The sequence below is a fragment of the Anopheles nili genome, chromosome X (genome assembly GCF_943737925.1).
Source record: "Anopheles nili chromosome X, idAnoNiliSN_F5_01, whole genome shotgun sequence".
Taxonomy (NCBI): domain Eukaryota; kingdom Metazoa; phylum Arthropoda; class Insecta; order Diptera; family Culicidae; genus Anopheles; species Anopheles nili.
In genome coordinates, this window is record NC_071293.1 from 3,614,526 (window position 1) to 3,626,585 (window position 12,060).

General features: G+C 46.7%; 4 protein-coding genes across 4 annotated transcripts; 2 read left to right on the forward strand and 2 right to left on the reverse strand.

Moving 5' to 3' along the window:
• Positions 1-1,523: 1,523 nt before the first annotated feature.
• LOC128728463 (E3 ubiquitin-protein ligase makorin-2-like) lies at positions 1,524-3,076 on the reverse strand. Its single transcript, XM_053822090.1, has 3 exons — positions 2,094-3,076; positions 1,740-2,025; positions 1,524-1,664 (listed from the first exon to the last, which is right to left on the reverse strand). The coding sequence occupies exons 1-3, from the start codon at positions 3,074-3,076 to the stop codon at positions 1,524-1,526; spliced, it is 1,410 nt and encodes a 469-aa protein (XP_053678065.1).
• A 4,891-nt stretch (positions 3,077-7,967) lies between these two features.
• LOC128728464 (antigen 5 like allergen Cul n 1-like) lies at positions 7,968-9,156 on the forward strand. Its single transcript, XM_053822091.1, has 3 exons — positions 7,968-8,513; positions 8,583-8,818; positions 8,886-9,156. Exons 1-3 carry the CDS (start codon positions 7,968-7,970, stop codon positions 9,154-9,156), a joined length of 1,053 nt encoding a protein of 350 aa, XP_053678066.1.
• Positions 9,103-10,076, reverse strand: LOC128728465 (antigen 5 like allergen Cul n 1-like). Its single transcript, XM_053822092.1, has 2 exons — positions 9,523-10,076; positions 9,103-9,456 (listed from the first exon to the last, which is right to left on the reverse strand). The coding sequence occupies exons 1-2, from the start codon at positions 10,074-10,076 to the stop codon at positions 9,213-9,215; spliced, it is 798 nt and encodes a 265-aa protein (XP_053678067.1). The 3' UTR covers positions 9,103-9,212.
• A 662-nt stretch (positions 10,077-10,738) lies between these two features.
• On the forward strand, positions 10,739-11,778 carry LOC128728741 (selenoprotein K-like). Its single transcript, XM_053822385.1, has 3 exons — positions 10,739-10,856; positions 10,927-11,011; positions 11,077-11,778. Exons 1-3 carry the CDS (start codon positions 10,838-10,840, stop codon positions 11,243-11,245), a joined length of 273 nt encoding a protein of 90 aa, XP_053678360.1. The 5' UTR covers positions 10,739-10,837; the 3' UTR covers positions 11,246-11,778.
• The last annotated feature ends 282 nt before the right edge of the window (positions 11,779-12,060 follow it).

Consider the following 12,060-nt stretch of genomic DNA (forward strand, 5'->3'; position numbering starts at 1 on the left):
TTTCTTGGCCTACTGCAGCTGGGCATCCGATTGCGAAAAATTCCAAAACCAAAAGAGAACCCGCGAAAAGGGGAATCAAAGTAAGCGGCTTCGTTCGCCGTTTTTTTTTGTTGCTAATTGAGAAAATTCGAAATTCGAGTCCAAATAGAAATCGATGTTCATTTCTGCGATTGCTAAAACATTCAAAGGTGAAATATAATTGATTCCCGCGTGAGTATGCAGGTGGTGAGTGTTATTGTAGCGATTTTTTTTGCGTTTCCCTCCGAAAAGTACACTTTTGTACGATGAAAAGCAGTACCGGAAAGAGTCCGTGTTGTTTTTTTTTTAAAGAAAAAAGTAAATTTGAAAAATAGTAATATAAATAAAGAAAAAAATGAGCTTTGGTTTTCTAGCTCGCATGCGCTTTTGCATAAACAAAGAGAATTCGCTCCGGCACCGCTACATGGAAAGGAGGAGAAGGGAAGGGAGGAGGAGGAGGAAATGTATCGCCAATACGTGTATGTGTGGGATTATGAGTGTGTCTGTGCATACGCAATGAGGTAGATTAGTTGATGCAAAAGCAACGATCGAAAGACTATCTTTCGATCGCGTTTCCATCGAAATTTCCTAATGAAAGCAATCTTCAGCCCTCTGCCTTTTCCCCTATTCCACATACTTCCGTCTTCTATCTGCTAACCTCTTACCGCATGCCTAACCACTTATGGCTTGCCTTTTCCGGAAGCTTCCATACTAGGACGTTGGCTAAACTAAAACGAACAGCATAAGACAAATGTGAGTGTTTTCTCGCAGGGCGCACAAACGATGCGCTTGGGTTGCGATCGTTTGGGTTGCTTCCGTTTCCGATCCCCTCAGCATCTCCGCTCCATCGTCCTTTTCCATCCTGCGAGTTGTTGCGTTTGACATACGAGCGCTGCAGCGAATGGTGACCACCGGTGAGGTTGAGGATGGCAGGCGCCTGGTTTCGGGTTGATTGACAGACACCAACACGTGGCTGGATTGTGTGGGCATGCGTGTATGTGTGTATGCTGGCGTTGATTGGTTGATGTAGCCGGAAGTGACGACTGATGAGATGCCCTCCATTTGGGGCAACACGTTGGATGGAATGCATTTTCCCTTCGCGACCATCTCTCCGTCCAGGTCATAACAGTTCCTCTTGCTTTTCTGCCTTCCCTCCTTCCGCAATTCATCACCCTTACTCGCTTACTTGCAGTGTGCAGAACGTTTTCCTCTTCCTATGGCATCCGCTCCCTCGACCGGTGAAGCAGTTCAGCAGCGGAACCCTTCCTCATGCTTCCATCGGTCTCTTAAGCGCTCCCTTCTCTGTTCCGACTTCCGTGGCTTCAACAACACCTTCAAACTTCGGAGCTTGCCCCCGCGTCCAGTCACACAAACAGATCAACACTAACTTTAATATAATGAACTAAACCAAGCCAGGAGCCGGAAGGAAAAGCAAACGGATGTAACAGGCTTCTCCGGAAGGGCGCCAGAGGGGCGGAATGGTGCGCTTTGGGTTCGCGCCGAACTTAGAACAAATTGTCGTCACTGCCGTCGGTCGAGTACTCGATGTGTAAGCCGTACTCATGCATGAACAAGTTGGCTTCGTCCTCCGAATCACCGTCGAAATCGGAGTGCACCGAGCTCATCAGCAGGGCGTCGACGATGGACTGTGAGGGTGACCAGAAAATAGGCAAAGACTACAGCGTGCGTGATAATAACCTGTTAGGTTTCGTGCGACGTACCTGGATCACCTGCACCCGCTCTTCGTACTCGCGGTTGCGCCGTCCCAGATTGCGGCGCCGGGAAGGTGCTCCCAGATCGACCAGCTCGCCGGAAGGCAGCGCGTGGCGATAGAAGCACTTGTTGCCGAATGGACACGAGGCGGCACCGCGCTTGAAGTGCATGCAGTCGGTGTTGTTGCACGCCTTCTTGTAGTTCTCGATCAGCTGGTCTTTCTCCGCACCGCATTCGACCCATACGAAGCTTGGGCACACAAAATCCGACGGTACACGGCACGTCGGACAGCCTCTGGAAGAGAGAAACAAAAAGAACATATGAAAAAAAAAAGCCACTCCAACTCCCCAGCCGTATCCTACCGTTTGATTTTGTTGGCAAAGTTAGTGGCCTTACGCCAGGTGCGGATGCAACTGAGACAGAAGGTGTGCTTGCAGTTGGGCAGAATGCCGAAGCGCTGCTCGCGAACTCGCTTTTCCATCACCACCTCGAGGCAGATGCCGCAGGTCTTGTCGGTCGACCGCTGAACCGCGAACGCGTGCTCCATCTCGCGCTCATGCTGCTTGATGCAATCGGCGTGATGCTGCCGCTGCTGTTCTCTGTCGCTTGGAAGCAGACAGTACTTGTGGCACAGCTCGCACAGTTCCCCGTGCAGGTACACGCAGTTCTCGTGCGGGCACTGACCATGTATCTCATAGTATGAGCAGAGACACGCAAAACATTGCGTTCGATCTCCCAAAGGATCAGGCTCTCCCTCATGCCCGTTGTGGTTGTTGTTCATCGTGACAACGTTGGCGTATGAGAGTGGCGATGCCACGTGCCCAACTGCACCCGCCTCCTCTCCATCTTCATCATTTGCCTCGTTGTTCTGATCATCGTCTTCTTCATCGTCCGCCTCGTTTGCCTCATCCGCCTCATCTGCCTCTTCCGCTTCGTCTGCCTCATCCGCTTCGTCATCTTCGTCCTCCGGCATCCCATCATCGAACTGGGCCGGAATGTTCGGCTTATCGACCAACCGAGACTGGGGCACGAAAACGGGCGCATTGACGCACTTGGACAGGTCGAATACGGATGGCTCCAGCCCAGGCGCCATGTCGTTGATTGGGTCCTTTACCCGAACTAGCTCACAGCCACCGCCGCCACCACCACCATCATCACCATCATCGTCTAGCGGGTTGCTGCCGTGACTACTGCCACCCGTTTCATCGCCCGGCGAGGCGTTTGGATGAATGAATCGGCAGGCATTGCCGAACCGGCACACACCGAGGCGGTAAAACCGGCAGACGATCTGTGCAGCGGTCGCATTGTCCAGTGGTGCGACCGGTGTTGCCTTGCCCAACTCCATGGCGGGCAGGATTTGGGGCGCGTGGGAGCCTATTTTGCTCAGCGGTAAAGATCTCGAAGCAGGGAATAACAACACTAGCCAAAACCGGCACAATGAACACTCCGCGTGGATTGCTTTTTTTAGTGTATGCTTTTCGTTTTCAACGACCGGCTGCAAAGAGACAAAAGAGAAGGACACGATTAGGTCTTGAATATTTATCCGTTAGGAGGTGACACTTCCAACCAGTGCGATTGTATTGACACTTGGTTTGACGCCTGTTGCGCGTACCGGAACTGCCCTTCCGTCGTCCGTAATTCACATGCACTAAAAGGCCCTTACAACCTCACAAATCAAGAAGCAACCATGAAATGAAGCCCTTAACGACCTGGCAACCGAATCCTATTGTTCAATCAAGCACCAGCTGGAAGTTGACGTTGAGCACGCGTAACTGACGTTTGTCTGACAGACTGCAATGGAATGTCATGCAGCAATGAAAAAAAAAATAACACACATCTACATTCTGCATTTTTCGCACATCGTCGCCATGCATTTCGCTGATTCATTTTCTCTTTTTTTTTATCTCCGTCCCTCAAGCGTGGGCTTACGCGAGCATAACTGATGAACGGCGTATTGCTTTCGTTATTGCAACACCCGGCAAAACATGGCGTCGTTAGCCCTTCCACTGCAGCAACAGGGCGCACTTATATGCACCCACCAACACGCAGACGGCATGAGACACCCATTTATTGACATTCGCACAACCCCGTTGTAAATCCTTCGCTGGCCTACTTCCGTGGAAGGTACCTAAATTTTGCATTTGCTCGCGTGATAGAGCAGTTACAAAATGGCGAATATACGTTGCATTGCGACAAATGCGACATAATTTTATCAACCTTTCGCTTTTGCCATACAAAGTGCAATTGCGCTGAAGGGACGACCGGGACGTGAAGAAAAGAGCACGAGACGCAGACAGTATCACGCCGAATTGCGACGCATCAAAACGCGATGCTAACAATAACAAAAAACAGACCCTTTGGAAATGTTCTGTCCTAAAAAGGGTGTTCACAAACCAGGAGCAACTTACGCACTCACCATGGAACAGGATGCCAATGAACACTAGCCCTGCGGAACTGAACCTTTCTCCCTTATAAGCTATCTTTCGCTCACTTCCGCCTTGCTGCTTAAAAGACCAAATATTCCACTTAAGCTCATGAGATGCTGTGACGGTTTTTTTTATCTCCAAACGCTTTATCACCCGGAGGTTTGATAGAAGAAAACAAATATGTTTCGTTTGGGGCCCCTATCGTTTGCCGGAGGCGAGTATTTTTTTCATCGTATGCACTTTTCATCCTTTAGAAGCGTCGCGTGTCGTATGACCGGAAGGAAATGATTCACGCCGGGCAAGACACTCAACTGGCAACAGTGTAACCCGACGCGCATTTTCCATCAGCGAAATCGTAAATTGGTAATACGTAGCAACTGACAGCAGATGTTCCGGGAAAAAGGAGAGGAATACGACATACAGAAGTAAAACACCACCAGTCACTATCGCTAGGAACGCGATTCTTTTTCCTCACTTTCATTATCCATCCCCAACACATCCATCTAGGGTTCCGGTTTCGTGAAGGGCTCGCTTACACCAACAACGAACAAGGGTTGCGCGTCACAGAACGACTTTCTCAAGAATTTGGCAAGAAAATGTGCGTTTCGTTCGCGCAACTATGGAAATTTACCAAAGAAAAGGGCAAAACCAGGCGCCCAGCACTTTTGTGTTCCACGAATGGCATTATTAATGTTAAACCAGCAAAATCTTCCCCCCTCCGGATGAATTCAATACCTGACGCTTAACCAGGTACGGATTGCTGTAATTCGGCGGAGAACAAAGAAAAGCACGCGTCGTGCTATTACTCACCACTTACAGGCAATGCTGACACTGGTCACCAATTATGCGACCGGGGAGATTTTTGGCCACTCTTTCTAACGGACAAAACACACAATTTCACTTTCTAACGACTGCACAGCACTTCCGCAACAAGGAAAATGGCACAACGAAGCTGTTCGCACACTGATCGTGCCGACCTTTTTCTTGCTATTGTTGCTCTTTTTTCCCTGTCAAGGGATTTTGACTCACAACAATGGATGCTGTTTCTTGAAACTTCCTTTGACACTTGGTGGAATTCGCAAGATTACAGCTTCCGGCACACCACTATTGGTAGAAAAATCCCGACAGTTAAACTAAAACTAGAAATTTTCAAGAAATTTCCATCATCTTCCGTAAATACAAACCGAAACAATCCAGCACGTAAACACGTTTGACTGCAAAACCGTCACTTGCGATTTTATTCGTATTTAGCTGTCAAATTCATGAGAGAGCTCTCAATGAACCCTAGATTCAAAATGCATGAACATTAAGCTTACTTTATGCTGGCTAATACCTGAACAATAAAAGTATTTAGTTTACGTTTAATCACAGAGCCTACCGTGTAAGCATAAAATGTGAGAACATTACAACATATATTTCATTTTTTTTACCTAAAACTTCAAACGATTGATCAGTATGAACATTGATTTTAGTATCTAGAAATATGACCGAAATGGCTATCCATCCAACATTTGAGCTTTTTTTTGAATAATACATATTTCAAAGCATTTTGTCCAGTAATTGATTGAATTCCAGTAATTGATTTGGTAAACTAATTACAGGCTCAATTGAAAGTTTGATACGTATTCTCATTAAAAAATATATGAAATCTTATTTTAGTTCATGAATGACCATCACTGTGTCACGTAATTCATTACACTTTATTGTTTATCACATTGGGTTCATTTCGCTATTGAAATCAAAAAGTATTCGTTAAAATTAGTTGTGCAAATTTGCAAGCTTATATGACTGGTAAATTGCTGCTCAATTTATTCGCCAGTCTCCTTTTGGATATTAGAGATTTGATTCAAATCAATTTCACAGAAATCTTCGATTCTTTATGATGTGCAAATTTAATCTCTCGCATCCGTTTAACGTTTCAAATCCGTTCATGACAGCTGCACATGTGTTGATTTCAAATTGACCTGTTGCATTCTAAATCCGTTGGCGAATGAAAACGTTTTTTTTAATTAATAATACGATGTTTTATACTATCGCATGCCAGCTTCGACAATGGATAAGTGAAGGTCACACCGTGCTGAGTCAAATCAGTACTAAGCTTCACAAAAGATCTACGATCAAATCTGTACACCACGCGAGCTAAAGCAACACCACGATTATAATCACGAGAATAACACTACGGCATGAAAACACAGCTTATCCCAGAAACTAGTTGCAAGACGAACATCTATCTTCGAAGCACTGCTCTGGTATATTCATGCTAAATAACCTGCCAGTGGGAATCATCGTCCACCTTATGGATACGAACGACTCCCACCCGTTTTGAACGACTCCCACCCGTAGCTCTAACTCGTTGCGACACCCGTCCGAGGATTACCTGAGCACAGGAATGAGTGATGAGCCACCGGGAGCCTGTTCTGCCACCTTCGTACGAATGCACTATGAATGCATTCGACCCAGTCCCGGAAATCAATTGGCATCCCCTGGGCGAAGAAAAAAAAACCAGTTACATTAGCACCAGGCAATACGTGATGATACACCAGTATCATCACGTCGCATGGCATTTGTCTTTGCTCCTCTCGCTCCCGAGATCATCGATGTAATTTTATTGCCGCACAAAACAATCACCTGGGGCCTTCTCCTTCGAGCTGGCCAACGGACCCTGGCCGGAGCACTTAAACTTTGCCCTACAACCCGTCCCGGGACGCACGACTTGGACTCTAGCTCACGTGCCACATGGCTCCCAGCCTCAGGAGGCGTGGCTGGTTCCAACTACCTACTAGCATTATGCGAACGGTTTCGGTCACGTTTGGCACGGTTGGCATTGGCTGCGCACCGGAGGTCAAGCGATTGGTTCCGGGTGGCTGGGGAGTTGGACCTCCAGACCGGACACCATCGGTTGGCACGCGCCCTAACGCGATTTTAGCGGCCATTGGCGATTTTTTGCGCGCAATCTCATCAGTCCCACCTGGCTGACTGCTAATGGGACACCTAGCCGAGCACGTTCCAAACGGAGGATGCTCCATCGAGTGGGGAAGCGTCTCAGACCCACTCGTCCCTAATCGGCTCGTACTTCCGTTTACCCGACCCATGAACACAAGCGCAAGCGCCTGCTGATGCCCGTTGAGGTTGTTAAAATTGGAAAGGAGTCGGGATCGGGTATATAAAGGCGGCTCGGATGGGTGCTTCGGGGCAGATTGGTTGTAAAAATCGTAACCGGTGGTGAGTTGCGTGAGAGGAGACCCTGTCGACAGTCGGGGTGCTTATCCTGCAGCAGTACCGGCGTGGCGCCACACGTCAATTTGGGGTTTGATAGTGCAAAAACGAATTTCAATTAGCAGCGGAATGTACGGTAAGGGTTGTAAGGTGTGCGAGAGTGATGAGAGGAAACCCATCGAGAGGTGGAGATCTGTGAAGATGAGGGCGCCTTGTTTGTGAAGGGTGTAACCAACGAGAGCCGTTATTGTTTGCCTATCGATTGGTTGGAGTGCAAATATTACGTCTCCCTGCTGAGAGCTTCATCGCGATCCCGCGATCAGCAACATAAAAGTGAAGGGCTATCAGAAAACGCCAGTGATGAACCATTCGTTTCTCACGGGTGGTGCCCATCGTTTCGAAGGCCACCATCGGGAAGATGATGAATGATTCGACAGTTTTCTCTTACATTTTTTTTGCAACCCTTCGCCGGAGAACGAACGGTACTCGGTGCAAGCGCGAATTCTTCAAGTTCAAGTTCGTCAGTTTCGCAGTCTTCTCTTCTTGGGGTGGTGGGCTTATAGGCTCGTTTCGTTGGTTTCAATTAGCTGTCTAATGATCTGTTGCTACCGGTTGATATTAGGTGTAGGGTGTATTGAGGCTCGAGTGGTGCTGTTGCTTGCTGTGCAGCTGTTGCCCACGATCGTGGATGGAACGAGCGTGGAAGTAACTACTCCATGGTATGATGTGACTTTTGGTGACTGGGAAACAACCACTGAGACAGCAACTGAGTCTACCGTCGACGCTGACCTGACCACAGTTCCTTGGAGCGAGTCTACGGAACCTTCTACCACGGCAGACAACATTCAGTTTGAGGATCTCGTTGAATGGACCGATGCGAATGCCTACTCTGTCTACTGTCGACCTGAGCTGTGTCTGCGATATAACCGACTCGGAGAGCTGGTACCCAAAAAACATGTGGCTTGTGGTTTTAATGGATCGTTCGCCGAAGAATGTCCACCAGGTCGGATGATTCTGAGGGTAGACACGCAACTTCGGAACTTCATACTACACCTCCACAACGACGCCCGTGCAAAGCTGGCTCGGGGAGAAGAGCATGGAAGGACGAAGTTCGCATCCGCTGTTAGAATGCCTACCGTGGTAAGATGAGATTTTCGTAGGAAGTAAACCCTCATGGTGGTCATTAAACGTACCGTGTGTTATTCGCAGATCTGGGACGATGAGTTGGCGAATTTAGCCGAAATCAACGTGCGTAGCTGTAGGTTTGAGCATGACGAATGCCGCAGTACGTATCAGTTTCTGCACGCGGGCCAGAATTTGGCCGTTGGCTCTTACTACCTTGAGACGGATATTTTTGAGATCGTGAACAATCTGACCATGCTGTGGTATCACGAGTATCTGGAGACGACACAGGAGGTGTTGGATGCGTACACCACCGAGTACAAGTAGGTTACCGTGTGTGGAGAAGACATGGGAAATGGTTGTCTCTAGCAGATTCTGATTTATTTCTAGCGCTACAATCGGACACTACACGCAAATGGTTTCCGATCGAACGACTGCTGTCGGTTGCGGTATTGTTATCTACCCGAAAAAGCTAGGAGGGTTTGTATTTGAGATGGTGCTGTACGCCTGTAACTACGCGATCACGAGCATAGTAGGACAACCGGTGTACCTGAAGGGTGAATCTGCCAGTCGCTGTTCAACCGGTTCCAATCCCGATTATAACGGACTGTGTAATGTCGAAGAAAACCAATTCATTAAACCTATACCTGCGTACGTTTGAGACGTGCTTTTAATAGTCAATGTGTCCTTTATTGCGAACAACCCTAACATCCGACACTAAAAGGAGCAGTTCTTGCACAAACCAGGGAACTGCTTATGCTTGGCACAAGTCGATTTTTTGTTATTCACTCTGCAGATTGGACGACCGACAATGTTGATGTAGGAGTAGTTGCAGCACATAATGTACGTATCGCAAATATCCTTCTTGTGGTACTCTCGGTAGGACAGTAGCGAGCAGCCCATGCTGCAAACGTTGCAATTGATCAGCTGTAGAAAATGGCCGATTTGATACTTTCGAGCACTGGAAAGAAGGATATTCATTAGCAAAAGGGAACACTTCTGCACGGAGAGCCACTAAAACACTTACGATGATTTCTTAGAGTAGAGCTGAACGTCCGACGGTTTCGTCAACAGGTACTCTTCGTACCAACGGTCGATCAGGTGCAGAATGACGTGCTGCAGGAGATGTATCTCGAGATCTTCTACTCTATTCGCCGGAACGCACTTGGTTAGCTTGGCTAGTGTTTGCCCACTGTATGGAAATCGTAACGTACCGCGACACTTGTCGTGCGAGAACTTACATTTGATGAGGTTCATCCGGCATAGATCTGCCATTTCCGGGTCCCAAGTTACCGTGTGCATTGGGCCATATGTGTCGTTGAAGTCGTGCAAATGCCCAGTTGCGAACTTTTCTCGCAAATGATTCACGTGCCATATTATAGCGTGCGCGTGCTTATTGAGCAGCGTTAGGCTAACGTTGGCGTACTTCAAGCAGTTTCCTTGAAGTTGATCCTCGGTTCCGCAGGCCACGTGATTGCTGCAGATGTTGCAATATTGTTCGTCCTTGTAGGCCCAGCTTCGACCAAGTGAAATTAGCAAGCAGCCGAGGCTGAGCAACGATGTTATCGACACCACATTCATCACGCAATTGAGCCATTTTGACTGACTGGTAAATGTATTTATTGAAGCTATGCCTAAAATGTATGGTCGAGCGCACGAAACACATAAAATAGATTGATCACGAATTGCCATAATTTTTGTTCCATATAGTTAAATGAAATCGCTATAGTACGATGTTTAATGTGATTTTTTATGACTTTTGTGATACGTTCTGAGTCATCAAGTAAATAAGCTTATATAAACTAAAGTTTTATTCTAGTCTACCTTGGAAAGAAATGGAACGAAAAGTGAAGTAAATGAAATGGGTGAAATACTAAACATACAAAGTAATACTATCATTTGTTGTGAATTGAATAAAAAACTAAATTTCAGGCTCTACCAATAATTTAAATTTTCAAAATAAGCCACGTGGTAAGGGTATTGATATCAAAGCAATATTGTCTAAAATATGTACCGGTTGAAAGAGGCTCTTGACAATGATAAAAATGTAGGAAATCTTAAACGATTTGTTAGAATTCCATGTTTTAGTCAGCGAATTTGTAAAGAAAATTCAAATCATTTCAAAATGTTATCTAATGCATTCAAAATGAACATTTCTCTAAGAACTGAACCTAGCGTCATAAACGAAGCTCATGATTCATGACGTGTTTTTCATCATGACCAGCTGAAAACGTGATTGTCATGAAAATAGAATTAGAATTAATATAGTAAAGCAAGTGCATCGAAATTTTGCCCTGTTAAATAAATAGAACAGCTTCTACGCTGTAGGCCGTTTCTTGAAAATGGTGTACATTTCAAGAGGTGAGTGGTCGAAGCTCTGTTTGCCTTAGTACAGTAGTTATCATACAATTTTGCTCTATTCCTCCATCAGACGGCACTGTGCACCAATCCCAGCCATGGGGTATGGAACGCATCAAGGGTCTCTTCATGGGGATCATCAACTTCGTGCTGATGTTGTAAGTTCACCAACACGTGCTTTTTTATGCTCGCAATATGCTTATGATGTCTTTGTTGTCCTTAGCTTCCGTACGATGCTCGATTTCCAGGGCGGAGGAGGAGCAGCGGGTTCCAGCACAAGCCGTAGCTCGGGAAGTAACGACGGTGGCGGTCCACCGGGAAGTGGACCACGTAGACGGCCAATCGGTCGGCCAATGACACTCGCCGACTGCACCATTCCTGGGGGCGGATGAGCGCGGTAAAGTGTCAAACGCAAACTAACCTCCCCGGTTAGCGTTTGGCACCGCCAATCTTCTCATCTCGTGGAACCGTGCGACCTGTAGGGATTCTCCTACGTATGACGGGTGCATCCTAAACCTATGCTGCCAAACAGGCGGATGCATCCCGAAGAATGGGCCGCACGGTTCGCGAAACCCTGCCCGCGTGCTGGTGGCGGGAACGTTTTTTTTTTAATTTTTGATTTCTTTTCATTTCGCTTCTGCTGGCGGACTTGAGTATCGATGTAGGACACTTGCAATAGGAATCGATTTCGTACAGCTCCTATCAAAACTCAGCAATTCAATCGAGCCAACGATCCGTTTCAGCAGAGCATTGTTTTTGGGTCCTAAATGCTTTAATCTAATCCACGGCAAATCCTTATTGATCAAAAATTGCGTTATATTGTGTAAATTATACCGTGTAAATTGTAATTATACTCGTTTGGCTGGTACTACAGCGAACGAATTACAATCTATCGTTATTAAAATCATTTTTCTGTAATACGACAGCTTTTGTCGCATGTTTGCGGTTGTGCTCTGTCCGAAAGTACCAGAAACCATTGATTCAATCAAACAATATCATCGATATCCACCATCAGCTATCAATCTGTTGGGGAGAGAAACTTCACCCAAGAATTTGAAGTTAATTAAACGACGTAAGCATTATCTGTGGCATTAACTTTCGAAATAACCGAATGGGTCCATCAGTCGTAAATTCCCTTTCCACTATTGCTCTACATACCATGTTGAATGCACATAAAGTAAGCTCTAATCGTAAAGCGAGCTGCTTG